The sequence below is a fragment of the Phyllobates terribilis genome, unplaced genomic scaffold, assembly GCF_046119375.1.
Source record: "Phyllobates terribilis strain yellow unplaced genomic scaffold, ASM4611937v1 Scaffold_1__5_contigs__length_1240528914, whole genome shotgun sequence".
Taxonomy (NCBI): domain Eukaryota; kingdom Metazoa; phylum Chordata; class Amphibia; order Anura; family Dendrobatidae; genus Phyllobates; species Phyllobates terribilis.
Genome location: NW_027362761.1, coordinates 174326097 through 174344542, shown reverse-complemented (window position 1 = coordinate 174344542; position 18446 = coordinate 174326097). Strand labels below are relative to the sequence as shown.

At 40.6% G+C, this 18446-nt stretch overlaps 1 protein-coding gene across 5 annotated transcripts in view; it reads right to left on the bottom strand.

Annotated features, from left to right (window-relative positions):
* The window catches only part of TJP2 (tight junction protein 2), a 136973-nt gene that overhangs the window by 30526 nt on the left and 88001 nt on the right, over positions 1-18446 (bottom strand). For all 5 annotated transcript variants that reach the window (XM_073669899.1, XM_073669882.1, XM_073669866.1 and 2 more), the window contains 8 exons: positions 16147-16744; positions 14905-15008; positions 13155-13308; positions 5891-5996; positions 4793-4944; positions 4100-4166; positions 2691-2841; positions 2253-2361 (listed from right to left, as the gene is read on the bottom strand). In XM_073669899.1, coding sequence (XP_073526000.1) covers positions 2253-2361; positions 2691-2841; positions 4100-4166; positions 4793-4944; positions 5891-5996; positions 13155-13308; positions 14905-15008; positions 16147-16744 — 1441 coding nt within the window. The remainder of the gene's footprint in view (positions 1-2252; positions 2362-2690; positions 2842-4099; positions 4167-4792; positions 4945-5890; positions 5997-13154; positions 13309-14904; positions 15009-16146; positions 16745-18446) is intronic.

The following is an 18446-nucleotide window of genomic DNA, read 5'->3' as shown; positions in this document are numbered from 1 at the left end:
CTCACAAACCTTCACACTGTACACTCCCCATGGACCTCCACACAGTATAACAGACTCTTCATGGTCCACGACTCTGTATAATATACACTCCCCATAGTCCTCCACACAGTAAAATGCAGCCCCCAATATGGGCACCACATACTCACTGATTTTAAAAATAAATCAAATACTCCTCTCCCCCACTGCTTCAGTCTCTGCAGCAAGTCTCCTCACCTCAGCCGCTCCATAGTCTGAAACAGCGTGGCGCGAAGAAGTTACGTCATCGTGCCCGCTGCGTCAGACGCAGAGAAGGAATGATGGGAGAGGGAGTGTCAAATGACGCTCCCTCCTCCATCATTGCTTTCAACTGTATCGGCATCCATCACTTTTTCCTCTATAATTCCCTCAACCTACTGGCTCTCACCGAAACCTGGAACCAGTAGTCGGACACCGCTGCAGCTCTCTCCTATGGTGGCCTACACTTCTCTCATACTCCGAGACCTGACAACAGATCAGGTGGAGGTGTTGGTCGGCTTCTTTCAACAAAATTTACTTTTCAGGTTATCCCCCCAATACCCCTCCCTTATCTTCCCTTCTTTTGAGGCCCACACAGTCAGACTCTACCGGCCCTTCTCCCTGCGAGTGGCGGTTGTCTATCGCCCTCCAGGTCCCTCCAGTCAGTTCCTGGATCACTTTGCTGCCTGGCTTACAAATTTTCTATCCTGCGACATCCCCACGATAATCATGGGAGATTTTAACATCCCAATTGGCGATCCCCTTTCCCCATCTGCCGCTCATCTTTTATCGCTAACCTCCTCCTTCGGCCTTTCACAGCTTGCTAATTCTCCTACACATGAAGATGGGAACACATTGGACCTGATCTTCTCCCGGCTCTGCTCAGTACATGACTTTACTAACTCTCCCCTTCCACTCTCGGACCATAATCTTCTTTTACTCTCTGTCAAGAACTGTGAGGCTACTCAAGACACCCCCACTTTCCACACTTATAGAAATATACGCGCCATTAACACCCAGAAAGTTGCAATCATTGGCCCCAATCTCTTCCCTCTCATGTCCCGACTCTGCTTTGAAGCATTATAACGAAATAATGCTATGCGCCCTGGATGAAGCCGCACCTCCTACACAAAGAAGAATTCTGCATAGACGGCGACAAACCTGGCACACGCCTCAAACACGTCTTCTCCAGCAGTGCTCCAGGTGCGCTGAACGGCTGTGGACAAAATCCAATCTGCCCGAAGATTTCCTCCATTATAAATTTATGCTGAAAACATAACTCTGCGCTTCACCTCTCCAAACAAACCTACTTTAACAACCTCATAATCTCACTTTCCAATAATCCTAAACGCCTCTTTGACATGTTTCATTCTCTCCTCAATCAAAAAGCACAGGCCACGACAACCGACCTCAGTGCTGACGATCTGGCCAATTATTTCAAAGAAAAGTCCCCCCTAAAATTGTAAAGTGCTGCGGAATATGTTGGCGCTATAAAAATAAAAATTATTATCACCAAAAGAACACCATACCCACAGTGAAGCATGGTAAAAGCAGCATTATGCTTTGGGGCTATTTTTCGGCAGCTGGAACTGGGGTATTCTCCATACTATGGAATTAGTCAAAGTGAAGGCAATTATTACAAGTTCAACATTTCAGTCAATTTTGCAACAAAACCTTCAGGTCTCAGCTAAAAAGATGAAGAGGAATTTCACTTTTCAGCACAGCAAGGACTCTTAAGCATACATCTCAATAAACAAAAGAATGGTGTTGCCAAAAAAAAATCAAGTTTTGGAATGACTCATCAAGAACCCAGTCCTGAATCCAAATGAAAATCTGTGGCTGACCTGAAGAAGGCTGCACACAGGAGACGCCCTGACTATCTGACAGATTTGGAGCGGTACTGCAAAGAAGAGTGGGAAAAAATTTCCAATTCTAGATGCCACGCTGATAGACTCAGACTGCTTTTATAAATTCAAATTGTACTTCAACAACAAAATATAAGTTTAAGGGTGTGCATATTTATGCACCCCCATTATTTCCATTCATTATTTTTTCACCAAAAAAATTTGTTTTTCAAATGAATAGATTATAGGGGATATTAGAAGGTGGAAAAAGTTCTAAAATGATTCTTCTAGGTATGTTTTTATTTTACATGACAAAATCCTGCCATTTTAACAGGGTGTGTGAATTTTTTAAAAAGACTAGCGTTACTTAGGAAAGTTTAGGATTTCATAAATTATATTTAATAATACACTTACCGTCATATTTACTCTGGATTAAAATGGTCACTTCTTCACCTTTAGGGATTTCCAACAAATAAAGAACAGCATCTTCTCGAACAATGCAACGGAAATCTTGTGCGTTTACCTAACAGTTATGAAAAGTACAGCAAAAATGTCAAAGATTATGAACAAAACCAAGTGGTCCATCCAGATGTTCCTTCTTTGTACTACAATGAATAAATGTTAATCCCAGGCATGCGTTATAATTAGAGGTCACCTTTGCTTGTGCCCTCTGAACTTTACATAAAGCCTTAACACAAAAATGTAATAATGTCCCCACCTTTCAATCTTTCCTCACGCAATACATGATAATTTGGTCAAACAGTCCCCGAGATGTCTCGTGTGTAAGATATGGTCTTTGTTAACTACATGGTTCCCCACACAAGAACACCTGAGCCCATTGACTGTACATACCTTAAGCAGTTGATCGCCCTCTTTAAGACCTTCCTGCTCAGCAGCAGTTCCCTCCTGCACACCAGCAATAAATATACCTACGTCATTGCCACCAGCAAGACGCATGCCAACACTATCGCCTTTACAAAACCTGATCATTTTTGTATTGGGTCTGAGAAAAAAAAATACATTGCGTATGGTTAGGGTGAAAAGTAAATTGTAGATTCTCTTTTTACAGATCCTATAAATAAAAAAAATCAATCATTGTGAAGCAATCAGATATAATTTAACCCCCTACATCACAATTATGTACTTGTACGTCATCTGCAATGTCCCTGCCTTTGATGCGGACTCGCACACTGAGCCCACATCTTTCCCTGCACTTGATGGCTTCATCAGCCATCAAGTGTCTCTAACTGCCGCAAGTGAATCAGTGATCCACCTACAGCTGTCGACCTGTCAAATGCCACTGGCAATCACTAACCGCGGCATTTAACACGCGCCCACAGTTAGCGCGTCTTTGATCCCACCCATAGGCGCCCCAGTCACGACACGTGGGGGCGCCAATGGGTTGTCATGACAGCCGTGAGTCTGCTGAAGACCCCTGTGTCTGTCATCATGATCTTCCTGTGAACACGTTCATAGGAGATCGTGATTTTTGCTATATATATCACAGGCTATTGGACGATCGCAGCTTTAAAGTCTCCTAAGGGGACTATTAAATATAGTAAAAAAAAAACAAGCAAAAAAACAAAACCAAAAAAAATATATATACACACGTACTATTAGTCAGCTCAGGGGGCACAAATTAAGCCCTCACACAGCTCCAGATACTGAAAAATGAGAACATTACAGGTCTCGAAAAATGGGAACAAAAGGAGGGAAGAGAAAGTTAAATTTCTGAATTTTTTTCACCATTTAAATAAAAAAAAACTAAAAACAAAAAAGAAAAACAAAAAACTATACTTGTCTGGTATCTGCGTACTCCTACTGACCTGGGGTATCATATTGTCAGGGCAGTTTTACCATATATTGAACATGGTAAATAGAAAAAAACAAAAAAAACACATTGTGGAATTGCACTTTTTTTTTGCAATTTCAACATAAGAATTTTTTTCCCCCGTTTTCAAGTACACTATGTGGCAGAATAAATTCTGTCATTCCAAAATACAACTCGTCCACCAAAAAACAAGCCCTTATACGGCTATATGGCTGGAAAAATAAAAAGATTATGGCTCTTGGAAGAAGGGGAGGAAAGAACTAAAAGAAAAATGGAAAAAAATCGCCCTGCGATGAAAGGGTTAAGTTGAGCAGTATAGTCTTTTGCATGGCAATAATATGAAGACTTTATGGAGAAGGGTACATCATACTAACAAGTGTTATGCTATTGCCATGTCTACTCTTAATCCTAATATTTTTTTTCTACTTACCCATAAGTTTCTAGATCTTCAGGACTTGGTTGCAAAAAAATCTTGGGGGCTACTATTGTTTTTTCTTCTGTAGGGATTATAAACATTTATAAGTATAAATTATAAGCCAGTGTTCAGTCAAAAACCTCTAAGGAGGCTGTCAAATAAATGTAATAACTAAACTACTTCTAAGTCCTTCTACGCTCTATGTAGAAACCGGAAGTGTTTTTTCCCTGCATGGGTCATAATCAGAACTTCAATTCTACCTCACTGAAAGTCCCTGTCAGGGAGGAAGGAGAGGAGCAGCTGGGTCAGGAGCTGGAGAGGGGGATGACCAATGCAGGGAAAATTGACCTCCTGTTTCTACATAGAGCTTAGAAGGATTCAGCTAGTCAGTATTTAATCACGTGATGTCATAGACCTAATGGAAAAGAGAAGAATTAATTTGGTAGAAAGGCAAAATGAACAATTGTAAGTACACAGTGCTATATAATATGATGACTGCAATATATTACGAGGATAATAACTGATGGGAGGAGTGCTTCTTTAAAACTGAAAAATAAGTTATGTGATTGAACGTGTGCAATCATTGCACAAAAGGTAAAGTAGCTCTAAATAGATTTAAACTGAGAAGATCAATTACAAAAAATAAAAACAGAATAGTTTTACATTTGATAGAAATTAAGACAAAGCATCTAATTGAATTGGGCTAACCTGGAGCTTCTTGTAAATATACAGCCTCTGTGATGGGCTCTGGGACTGGGCTCACAGAAACTGGACGTGGTGTTTCAGCTGGATTCATCACCTTAAAAGGAGTGGGCATGGCACCCATCTTAGCAAGCCTGTTGGGCGGCTCCTCTTTGGTGCTAAATGGAAGCAAAAAAAATAAATAAATAAATTCTGTTAATTATATTATGTTTCTCACTGCAAAATGCAGATAAATTTATCTAAGTTTATACAATGTGATTTTCTTGATTTTTTTGGAGGATATTCTATCTCTCAATGTTAAAATTAACCCACCCTTAAAATTATAGACTGTTCATGTCTTTGTCAGTGGGCAAACTTACAAAAACAGCAAGGGATCAAATAATTATTTCCTTCACTGTACATACATACATACATATTCTATGTTTGGCATCTCTACATCTGTAAAAGTTTAATCAAAATATTCTGTTTGCTGGTCAGATTAATTTCATAACGAAAAAATCAAAACACGAGAACTGCAGTTTTTTGGATAACCCCCCAAAAAATTAAATAAAAAAAAACAATCAAAACTGATCTAACCCAAAATGGCATCACAAAACACAAGCCCTCACACCACTCCATGGACAGAAAAAATATTACAGTTCTCGTAAAATAGCAACTATTGCATTTCTCTTTTTTTTTTTCAAATTTCCAAATTATTTTTTTGGCACTTAAATAATATAAAAAATAATAAAGAAAAAAAACAAACAAACATACAGGTACATAATTGTGCTTTTAGAGGAGTTTCATAGCAACTGGATTTTTTTCCTATTTCACACTACACTGAATAGTGTAACTCATCTCACAAAAAAACAAGCCCTCAGATGGCTACGTTGATGGAAAATAAAAAAACGTATTGCTCTTGAAAGAGGGGAGGAAAAAATGAAAATTGCAGAAACTGAAAATCATCTGGTCGGGAAGGGTTAAATAATGCATTTACGAATTCTACATTCCCTTTAACTGTCACACAACAATTAGGTCAGTGTTGATATCTTCAGAATTGTCTATCTGAGCTTTCCACATCAATAACCAATTCTCCATGTAAAACATTATAGCTTTGTCTCTCACTTTGGCTTTTCTTTCAGTTTCTCAGTGGAGGAATGAGAGTCTGAAAGCTGTAATCTCCTATCATCCTGAGGGGAGCTGGAACGGTTCGATTCGATTTCAGATATATCTGTATAACAAAACACAAAACATTTTCAAATATAAACATTGTAAAAGAACTTTTAAAAAATAGAGCATTTGGCTTATAATGCTCAATAAAAAAAATTTGTTGTCACCTACAACTGTCAATTTTAAGTCCACACTGGTTCATGTCTTTTCATATTATCTATCACTACTAGTGATGAGCAAGTATGTTCTGTTAACCCTTTCGGCGAGCATGTTCGGATGCTCGCCGAGTATCTTCAGCGTGCTCGGGTGTTATGTTTTCGTCACTCAGTGCTCATGATTTGCGACTATTTGACAGCTTTAATACAGGTCAGGAATGCCTAAGAAACAAGCATTCCTCACATGTATTAAAGCTGTCAAACAGTCGCAAATCATGAGTACAGGGTGACGAAAACACTCGAGCACGCTTAAGATACTCGGAAAACACACGAGCATGCTCGCTCATCACTAAATTTTACTTTTTATGTAACAACAACCTGCACCTCAGCGACAAGGGCTCAGAGAGGACAACTTCAGACAGACTGTTTTTGTACATTGGATGTTTTGTGAATGTTAAGCTTTTTAGAGAAAAAGAACCATGAGTAAAAAAAATAAATACTGACCAATATTTGCCTCCATCTGTGGGCTTCCATTGGTAACTTCAGTACCCAACAACAATACTTTACATAGATCAACTTTTTGACATGTGTCAGGATGATCTAAATCAGCCTTCTTGGCAATTAAAAATGTTTAGCCAGACTTCCTTATAACCAACCCACATCGGAAAATCAAGAACTCTATTATTTAAATGGAACCCTTCAGGTGCCCTGACGCTTTTAAACTACCCCATGACCTTTTAGTCCTTTATCTCAGTACTGTTTTTATTGTTTTATACAACTGAATATAATGTCAGAAAACGGGCTTGTAAACGTCAGCTCTCTGTATGCTTGTGAAGCAGAACGAGTGCATAGAGGCGTTTGCTCTCTGCAATGAGTCCGGGTTCAGTAGCTGCCAGTAACGTTCCCTGGCCATAATGGACAGTCCCTGTGCTCCTCCTGGCAGCTTGGTTGCCCGGTCATAGCTTTGCTATGCAGTGTGCTAGATGGACAGCTGTGACAGGGGAATGGAGGTTCTGGTGGGAACACAAACTGCGAAGAAGTCGGCAGTGCAAGGGAACATGGCTGCAGTAACCAAACTCAGACTAATCTCCGTGAGTAAATTGATCGGACTATTTCTGGTTCTTTACAGTACAGTGAGGTGCTGTATGCAAGTTCATTTTACTGAATATATGCAATTGTATCATACATTAACAATTCCAGAAAAAAAATAAAATGGACAAAATTGTTAGCTTAACCCCTTAGTGACTACCAATACGACTTAAAACTGACCTGAGATATAAGAGAATAGCATCCCTCAATGGATGAAAATGTAGCAGCTGTCAGCTTTACACTATAGCCAACACCATGCTTTATCAGTTATGATCAGTGTTGACACAGACCATGGACGTTTAACACCCTAAATGCTGCTCTCAATAGTGACTGCAGCATCTAGATGGTTATAGTGAGCGGGTTCCCCCTATAAACCCATCGGTACCCTGAGATCATGATTGTGTGGTCCTGATGATTGCCATAGCAATTCATTGCCAAATAACGGCCTTAGAGTCTTCCAAATATTGTGACCTGTTCAGAGGTTGGCAGCATATAGATGTTAAAAATAACTTTTTCATTTCTGTCATGCCATTTTGCATTAATTCCTGAAAAGCCCCTGAAGGGTTAATAAACTACCTGAAAGCAATTTTGGATAGGTTGAGGGGTGTTGTTACTAAAATGGTATCGCTTTTGGGGGTTTTCTAATATATAGGTCCCTTAACCACTTCGCGCCAGAGCCTGTTTTTGCCTTCGTGACCGGGCCAATTTTTTCAATTCTGACCACTGTCACTTTATGAGGTAATTATTCTGGAACGCTTCAACGGATCCCACTGATTCTGAGACTGTTTTTTTGTGACATATTGTACTTCATGATTGTGGTAAAATTTCTTCGATATCACTTGCATTTATTTGTGAAAAAATCGGAAATTTGGCGAAAATTTTGAACATTTTGCAATTTTCAAATTTGAATTTTCATGCCCTTTAATCAGAGAGATATGTCACACAAAAGAGTTAATAAATAACATTTCCCACATGTCTACTTCACATCAGCACAATTTTGGAACCAAAATTTTTTTTTGTTAGGAAGCTATAAGGGTTAAAAGTTGACCAGCGATTTCTCATTTTTCCAACAAAATTTACAAAAACATTTTTTTAGGGACATCATATTTGAAGTGACTTTGAGGAGCCTTTATGACAGAAAATACCCAAAAGTGAAACCATTCTAAAAACTGCACCCCTCAAGGTGCTCAAAACCACATTCAAGAAGTTTATTAACCCTTCAGGTGCTTCACAGGAATTTTTGGAATGTGGAAGAAAACAATGAACATTTAACTTTTTTTCACAAAACTGCTACTTTAACCTCAAATTTTTAATTTTCACAAGGGCAGCCAGAAAAAATGGACCCCAAAATGTGTTGTGCAATTTCTCCTGAGCACGCTGATACCCCATATGTGGTGCAAAACCACTGTTTGGGCGCACGGCATGGCTCGGAAGGTAAGGAGCGCCATTTGACTTTTGGAATGGAAATTTGACTGGAATGGATAGCGGACGCCATGTTGCATTTGGAGAGCCCCTGAGGTGCCTAAACAGAGGAAACCCACAACAAGTGACTGAATTTTACAATCTACTCCTCTGTATAAATTAATCTAGTGGTGGGAAAATAAGTAGATAAGTAAATGGTCACTAAACCCATAGATGAATTCCCACAGAGGTGTCATTTCCATAATGGGGTCACTTCAGGGGGGATTATGCTGTTCTGGCACTTTTCAGAGTACCAGAGCTAAAGAATCCCCCCTGAAGTGACCCCATTTTGGAAATGACAACCCTCTGGGAATTCATCTATGGGTTTAGTGACCATTTTAACTCAATGGATGATTTCCAGAAACAAGCACGTAATGGAAGGTTTAGATTCTGGAGAACCCCCCCTGGAAATTAAGTGAGCTCTACTCGAATGTGTCATTCACTAAATGAACCAAATGTTTGAATGACAAATTGGGATACATTTTTACAGTTTAAAAACGTGGTTCTGTGTGGAAGATTTTAAAGCAGTCAGTGACGCATAAGGCTAGCAATGAAGGGCATTGTGGGCAATAGTAGCGGGTATCACGCCTCATTCCTCTCTTAGTACATACACGACATCTTTTCTGGGGGTTCCTTCTTGTTTCCGTTGCTGGAATAAGTGCAATAAAATGTCGCTCAGTGAGTCTTTTCACATCCTCAGATTCTAATGGATGAGCGGGGCTAACACTTTGAAAGACAAGATTTTCAATTACCTTTTCTTGATAATCAAGAAAAGGATCTGAATTTCCTGCTTTTTTGTACAACACAAAAGAATTGTATGTGGCCACCTGAAACAAATAAATAACCAACCTTTTATACCAGGTATAGGACTTTCTTGATACCTGGTATGGCTGTAGAACCTGGTCTGCAAGGTCCACACCCCCCAAGTGTTTGTTGTAGTCAATGACTGACACAGGTTTTTGCTTCGGAGTGGTGGATCCTAGTTCTACAGTGGCATCTGTGTGGATCGAGCTGAGGACAAAAATATCCCTCTTATCCCTATATTTCAGGGCAAGCAGCTCTCCGTTGCGTACAGCCCCTGACTGCCCCTTTTGAAACTTTTGGTTGACCAATGGTTGTGGAAACCCCTGACGGTTTTTACGGATGGTCCCACAAGCCCCGATGTTGTGTTCAACCAGACTTTTAAATAGGGGTATGCTGGTGTAATAATAATTGTCCACATATAGATTGTAGCCTTTTTGAAAAAATGGACTTATCAGCTCCCAAACAATTTTTCCAGATGTCCCCAGATAAGTAGGGCATCCTGGTGGGTTTAGTTGGCTATCTTTCCCCTCATATATGCGAAAAGCAGATGTGTATCCGGTTGAACTTTCGCACATTTTATAGAGCTTTATTCCAAACCTTGCCCTTTTAGATGGGATAAATTGCTTGAGGTGCAGTCTTCCTTTGAATTTTACAAGGGACTCATCTATAGAAATATTTTGTGTTGGGGTGTAGAGCCTTAAGAATTTTTCTGCCAAATTTTCAATGATGGGTCTAATTTTATATAACCTGTCATGTTCTGGGGCATTTCTGGGCAGGCATTGACTATTGTCGTTAAAATGCCAAAACCGCATGAGCATTTCATAACGGGTCCTAGGCAGAACGACTGAAAACATAGGGGTGGCTTGAACAGGGTGGTTGGACCAGTAGGATCGAATGCTCGGTTTTTTAACAAGCCCCATGGCAAATGCAAGTCCTAAAAATTTTTTTATTTCTGGGACATTAGTTGGTGTCCATAAATTTGCCCTAGCATAGTAACATCGGGGATTCTGGCTTATGAATTGGGAAGCATATAAATTTGTTTGCACGACGATATGCTCTAGCAAGCTGTCTGTAAAAAAACAAATAAAAAAAATTAATTGGTCCAAAATCTTCCACCTCCACATTTATACCAGGAATGGCGTTGAAATCAGGGCTGAATGGAGCAGCCGAATCCAAAGCCTCCCATCTGGGAAATGCTAGATCAGGGCTCGACAAACCCAGGCGCCTGGTCGCCAGTGGCGCCTAGAAAATGTTGTCTGGCGCCTAGAAAATGTTGCCTGGTGCTCACTGTCGGGGCCCTGGCCGCTTCCTCGGCACCTGTTCAGGGACGCAGGCGCTGCTTGATTGCCAGCACTTCCCCCAGACATGGCCGCGCGCTGTCCGGCTGTGTCTGCTAGTAATGACACGGCAGGGTCGACGGCACTGCACCTTTAATTGTGCTTGTGTGTCGCTCCTGCCGCGTCATTACTAGCAGACACAGCCGCACAGCGCGCGGCCATGTCTGGGGGAGTGCCGGCAATCAGACACCGTCGGAGCGGAGGTCCTGCACAGATGGGCGGGAGGGGCCCGGACCCGACCGCAAGTGGGCCCCTCTGATGTTCCAGGGCCATGAAGTCTGTGACACGCCGGGGGCCCTGCACTGCCCCATACCCGAGGAGCTGCTGGACAGGACACTGGACCAGGGACAGGTGAGTGAGGCTTCCCCAATCCCCATATTAAAAATATTAGTAATGGGTCTGTGTGAGTGCATGTATGTGAATGACTGTGTATATATATTTGTCTGTTTTATCTATGTGTATGTCTGTATGTGTACATATGTCTGCGTACCGTGTGTGCGCACGCATATGTCTGCGTGTGCATATGTCTGCGTATGTGAAGGATGAGGGGGCAGGCTGGGCCATGTGTAATAAATATATATATTTATTTATATATATTTATTTCTCCGCCGTATCTGTGCATCATGAATCGTGTATGTGTTAAAAGGGCCCACCGAGACTCTTTCGCCCGGGGCCCAGAAAAACCTGGAGCCGGCCCTGGGGGGGGAAGGATCGCTGTGGCCGGGGGCCCGTTCTCAACTCCCGCTACCTGTGTAAGTACATACAAAGGCCGTGCTCCCCGGGGAGACGCCGTGTGTGAGGGGGTCTATATGTACAGTTTGTCAACAAAAAAAATTCTGGCTCCTAAATTTTTTGGCTGGCTCCTAGAGTCTGAACAACTTTGTCGACCCCTGTGCTAGATCATGTGGCAAAGCCCCTTGTACACTGGCATGCGCCAATTCACTAGTAGCAGGGACAGCACTTGTACTGATTTGGAGACGTTTCTCCAGTAGCGCTATTTGCCCCTATTGCTGTACTGGTCCTTGGGCTTGAGGATGGAACAGAATCACTGCTCATTTCTGAGCTCTCAGTGTCGCCGCTACTAAAGCCCTCAAAATCCATATCTCCATCTGAGATTGCACTGTCATCAGTGTCAGAACATAGCAGGGCATACACCTCCTCTGCGGTATAAGTCTGACGGGCCATTTTATTTTTATATTTTTTGACTGGACTGAACGGACCGGACCTGACAGGACTGATCTGACAGGACTGATCTGACAGGACTGATCTGACAGGACTGATCTGACAGGACTGATCTGACAGGACTGATCTGACTGATCTGACAGGACTGACTAACCCTAACTCTTACTTTCTTTTTTATTTTATTTTTTTCACTTTTACTGTGGCAAGGCTGACAGCTCTTGTCACAGTGTTTCTCCTCTGCTCTCTCACTGAGATCGGAGGAGAAACAATGTATTTATCAGGCAGATCGCCCGGGAAAGTTTGTTGCTGGTGATCTCTCTGATTGGCTGGTGTGACGCTGACATCATCGAGACCTGAGCCAATCAGGTCTCGATGATGTCAGAGGTCACAGCACCGGGATCCCCGCCGCTGGCAGGTATGTGGGGGGTCCCGATCGCCGACCACCGGCTGTCACTATCTTTTAAATGCCGCGATCGCTATGGATCGCGGCATCTAGAAGATAGGAACAGGTTAACATCATGGGGACCTGATCCAATCAGGTCCCCATGATGCCACATGTCAGAGCTATCGCTCTGAACCGGTACCGTACCCTGGGGGTCCTGAGCGCTGCGGGACCACCCACCGTTTTTAAACGTCGGCGCTGCACAGAGCCCAGGCAGCGCCGACGTTTATGTACAGTGGGCGGTCGGGAACCGGTTAAAGTCACTTCAAAACTGAATAGGTCCCTAAAAAAAAAAAAAAAAAAACTTTGGCAATTTTCCTTGAAAGAATGAAAAATTACCGCTATAATTTTAAAGCTTCTAACATCCTAACAAATGAAAGAAAAACATTTTACAGATGTAAAGCAGACATGATGGAAAGGTTATTAACTATTTTGTGTGGTATGGATCAAAGGGATAAATCAAAGTTTAAAAATTGCTAATTTTTAGAAAGCCAAATTTCTGATATTTTTAGAAATAAACCAAAACATATCGACCTAAATTTACCATCACAAAATAGAATGCATCATGAAAAAGATCAAAATCACTGGGATATGTTGAAACATTCCAGAGTTACTGCCACATAAAGTGACATGTCAGATTTGAAAAATTTAGTTTGGTCACTAAGGGGTTAAGTGTTGGGGGACCCAACAGGTTCCCTTAAAAAAAACAAAAAACAACTTAGAGCAGAAAATGTGCTATATTAACTCACCTCCAATATCTGAGTCACTGTCGTGCAAGGACGGAACATTAATAAGTGTCTGTCTGGCGTCTCTCTGCACAACCAACTGCAGTTTCCCTCGAGACCGCTCAATTAGCTTCCGGGCATCAGCTAAGGACATGTTTTCTGTTACTGTACCATTTATCTGTGGCAAAGAGGGAGTAAAGGGTTAGAGAACACCACCAAACAATTATTTTCCATTAATACTTACAGGTTTTTAATTAAGATGCAATACTAATCATCTTGTTTATTTACTATGAAACTGACAAACCAAAAATAAGCAATAGAAATTCCATGTTACCTTAAAGGGGTTGCCATATGCTGAAAAAGTTATAAAAGACAAAACTGAGTAATACTAATCCCTCTGATGCTGCACCATTGGGTTTTTTTTGGCTGCAGCAATAGACGACACAAGCAACTGAGCTCAATGGTTGGCTGCAGCGCTGTCAACATGACGACACCACTGCAGCCAAACAACAAAAACAGGTGCATCAATGGGGTGTCAGCACTGGACCTGGGAAGGGTGAGTAATACTCCGTTTCTTTATTTTTATAACTATTTCAGCGTACTATAGAAAGCTTTTGAATAGAGGAAAACTCTATTAATCCCCTAAAGTTACTGCACTCTATAGTGAACAGTATTTATTGTATAGCCTTATCAGACTGTTATTCTGCATTAGAATATGCCTCTGACAACATGCGGTTCCCTGACTACTGCAGCCAATCACAGTCCAGAGGTCAAAATGACCAAAGAATGAGAGGTCATCACGTCCAGTCACGGCAGACCACCGGAGAGACATTCTTTGAATCTCAAAATGGCGACAACAGGTAAACATGTTCAATTTTACTACTCTTATAAGACCTCTCTGCTGACTAAAGTTTTTTTCAGGGCCAGACAGCAACTCATTTTGCCGTTTGCCATGTACAGTAATACAAAGAGCCTGTAGCCTCTGAGACTCGATAAAATTATAGACAGAAATTCATACCTTCAATGTAACTGAATTACCCCAAAAGGTTTCCATATCCTTTATAGCTCATTTGTTAAATTTATCACACAGCTTTAACTGTGGGTTTTTAAGCAGAAGTAGCTGGTAATGTAATAAAAGCTTTTGCCACAAACATCACATTACCAGACTCAATAGGTGGTCCTACATATTATAGGAGTTTTCTGCCCCAAAGCAAACCTTTTCCAAGCAGTGCAACTTTCTGGGTGCTAAGAGTGTCTAACATATACAACACTGCTTCAGTGGTCATCAGTGACCACAAGTCCAAAATGGGCCAACTTACAGTCACGTGCTGACTAGCTTCTCATCCACTTCTCTCAATAAAACATTTATACCTGGGGTTGTGTGATCGCCACTATCAGAGCCAAATGCTACCAGTGTGTACATTTTAGTATTTGGCAAGCTGCACTGCTTGCTTCCAGTTTACCTGGGATGGAAACCCTATAAAGTCTTACTACCCACTAACAATAGATTTTATGCTGCATAAATAAATCATTTCACCCAAGTCAACGGGTGATCGGCCTGTTTACACGGCTCGTTCACCTATCTTGCAATGTAAATGCCCCTTTTTATGTACTCATGCATGAATTATAGGTGGTTTTACAGCTTAGATAGCCATCAGTTAGCTACAGTTATTCCTCCAAACATGGGCAGCTGAAACATAACTATTGGAGTGCACATCGATGTTCCTTGAGGGTACTGTACAAACCAAAAAGCTAAAAAGAATAAACTATTCACCTTAAGAACAATGTCTCCTTCGTGTAAATTGCCATCTCTCATTGCCAATCCAATATCTGTCATTTCTTTAATAAATATTTGGCTACCCAGTCGCAATCCATACTCTGTGAAAAATAAAAGACATAAAACATGATATATATTCTTAATAAATTCAACAAGGACAATATGTATTATGCTCAGTCGTCAGGTGTAGACCTAAAAATGTGAAAGGAACCAAAGAGTGTGTGCTATCACAACACACAAGGGTGAATCAGGAATCCACCATTTCACAAATACCTTGATGCACCACCTGGGTATGTCTGTCTATATTATATATCACACACACATAATGAGAGCCACAGTGTTGTGTGTGTATATATAATTGACAGTAATAGTTGTATTAAAAAATCTATCTTGTGCTGTGTGCACTGTATACACACAGACAAATGCATACAACACAATATAGCCCAAGATTATTTAAGTCATTACATTATTATTAATAGTAAAGGAATGCATTACCTTATTTCATTTTAAACTAGTTAAAAACTATAGCACTACAGACATTTTCTGTGCAGGGTTACACAAGTTCAGCCATCTTGCCGGAGTTGCTGTTCCCGGCTGTAAACAGCAGTTCAGAGATTTGAGTTGCAGGAGCCATATGGGCCAAAGAAGCCTCAATCAGGTAACGACTTATTCACTTAAACAGTAACTTTAGGCATCTTTTTTGACCCGTACAGAGGCAATTGGCCAGGAAAGAGGTGACCGGTATCCATCATTTGTCAGTGTATGACTACTGTACTGTCTATCTCCAGCTGATATAAAGAAAAATTCTAGATACAATGAGAAGGATCAGCCTATTCAAGGGCTCAGTGTCCAGTGTGAAAACAGTACAATTTCAAGGTATTTTAAATCGATACTGGCATGGAAATAAACCACCAAAACGATTTAAATCAAGTTTTACATGAAAAATATTTTGTTAAATAGGCAATTTTTTTTGACAATATAACCTATATTAACTTTAGAGGAATGTATGGATACAATAAATTGATACATGAACAGAAGTCAAGGCATCTTCTATTTAAAGTTATTTACATGTTATTCATTGTAGAACAAGCACAAAAGCGGTCACAATTTTAAATCAATGGAAAAAGCTCCTGTTGGAAGTTTTATTCTACAAATACTCACAATAAATTATCACAAATCAAAATCACAGAAATAATCTACAAACTACAATATGCAAGGTAATTTACAGCATAGTCCTACCTTCATTTTGCTTCTTTTTGCAAAGTAAGACATTTATGGGCTTCTCTTGGCCCTTTCGGGCAGAGTATCGTAGTGGTTCTGGAGTTGGGCTATGAGACTGAAGCCTATCTCGGCTGCGGTGAAGCACTTCTTTTTCACTCCTGTAATCGAGTTGAGATCTTCGGTTACCACCTCGATCCGGACTGTAATCTCCACTGTAGCTCCGTTCAAAGGACTCTTCCCTGTCCACACTTTTTCCTCGATCTCTCCTATATTTTCGTTCTTCACTCAAATCTCGGTCAATAGTTCTTTCTTGGCTTCTCTCTCTCTTGTAATCTCGGTCATCATCTAGGTTACGTTCTCTACTCCTTCCACGAACATGACCTGGGTCTCGGTCATATGAGCGACCTCTTTCTTGCTCCTTGTTATAGCCTCTTTCTGGACTACAATCTCTACTACGTCGACCATTGCCACTCTGCAAGCTTTCACTGTAACCACTGTATGCACTTCTGTTATCAAGATGTCCATCATCATCCATATCAAATGCCCTAGAGTCAGGTTCAGGAGATGGAGTTTGCCTTAGTGCTGATACTTGCACTTTACGAGGTCTTTTCACCACCTATTTCCGCAAAAAAAAAATAGAGTGTGAAAAAATTAATCAAATATCTCATACAAAAGTTTTATAGAAAGATCTTTTATTGTAGACTGCAAATCAATTGAAAGGGAATATTATGGTGTTAATATGTCCTCCCCAAGTTTCCTCTCGACACTCCTCTGTACAAAACAGAGGTTAGCCGCTTTCTTATAAATGTGACCCGAGTGTCTGTGTCGGACATAGGAAAATCACATTGTGAGCACCACTAGAGACAGGGACTGATGTGCTTGATAATAGTTTCTTTACTGTGCAGTGGAATGTGCTATATAAATGACCAAAACACATTGAAAGGGGGATTCCCAGAATTAAAATTAATCCCCTATCCATGTGACAGTGAAAAAAGTATGGATTGTTGGGAGTCTGACCAGTGGGGCCTGACTGATCAAGAAACTAAGGCAAAAGTGAGCATGACTTGCAGAGATCAGCAAATTTTTGCATTTCCCATAGATGGCAGATATTTTTTAAAGGGCCTTTCCCTAAATTGAAAGCTAATAGAAATCTGGAGACAACAGCTTAATTACATAACAGGGGTTCTTCCATTTTTATTTTAAAAATCTAACTAATTGAGCTTCTTCAGCTGTATACACAAAAGCCCAATATCCATCTCAGTGCTAGGCTAGTTACCAACTGCAAACGCTTCTCCTTTCAGGGGACGATACAGACAAACACAGCCTAACAACCTAAGCCTTTTCAAAGTGATCTTTAACAACCCACAAAAGAGAGGTCCCTTTGTTATTCCTGAGAAACAAGCCTCAAAGACAGGATTTCATTTTGTAATAATTTAAAAGTTCACTTTCAAAGTCTAGAGCAGGATTTTTTACCCTCCTACCCTCCACTCCCCAAAAAAACAAATACTTAGTTGATAAACATACTTCTTTGATTAAAAAAAGAAATGTCTTTAAAAGAAGTGTGAAGACATTTTGAGCTGATTATAAGACTAAGTTCTCAGAGGAGAGATTTCTGAAAACCATGGTCTTTCTTATAAAAAACTGAACCAGGCTCAACCTATTTTTGGATTTGAAGGGTTTTTCCAGTATCACTAAATTGATGGCTTATCTCTGAGATAGGATATCAATATCAGATCAGTAAGAAGCCAAATCTTCTCACCCACGCCAATCAGCTGCTTGAAAAGGCTGAGATGTTCGTGTGAGTAGTTACATTGCTCCTTCTACCTCACCCATCTACTTAGTAGCAGCCTTACTGAGTATTGCAGCAATGTAACATTCACATAAAAAAAGGACAATACTGCAATGCTCTGCACTAGATCCCTACTCATGTGAAGCTGATGGACTGTCATAAGGATAGGCCATCAATATAGCTATTTCTGAAAATAATTTTTAGAGCTGATGAATTTCAAAAGCCATGCTGATTTAGATGACAGGCCTTGAGCCCAATGATTGTAAGCAGTGTTCACCTGTAGTGAAGATGTGATGTCATGACTGCAGCCAGTTTACAAAGCTGAAGTAGTGGAGTTTTTTCCCCTTCACCCAGCACAGTGCAGTGGGTATAAAAATATTTTTCCTTTTAAAAGTGTACCAAATTATTTTTCTCCATCAGTTTTAAACTGAGTAAGTTGCACCTTTGGCAAGAAACAAAATTACTTAAAGCAGCTTTACCTACTACTATTATGTCAAGGTGTGGAAAGGGTTTAAATATAAATTAATCA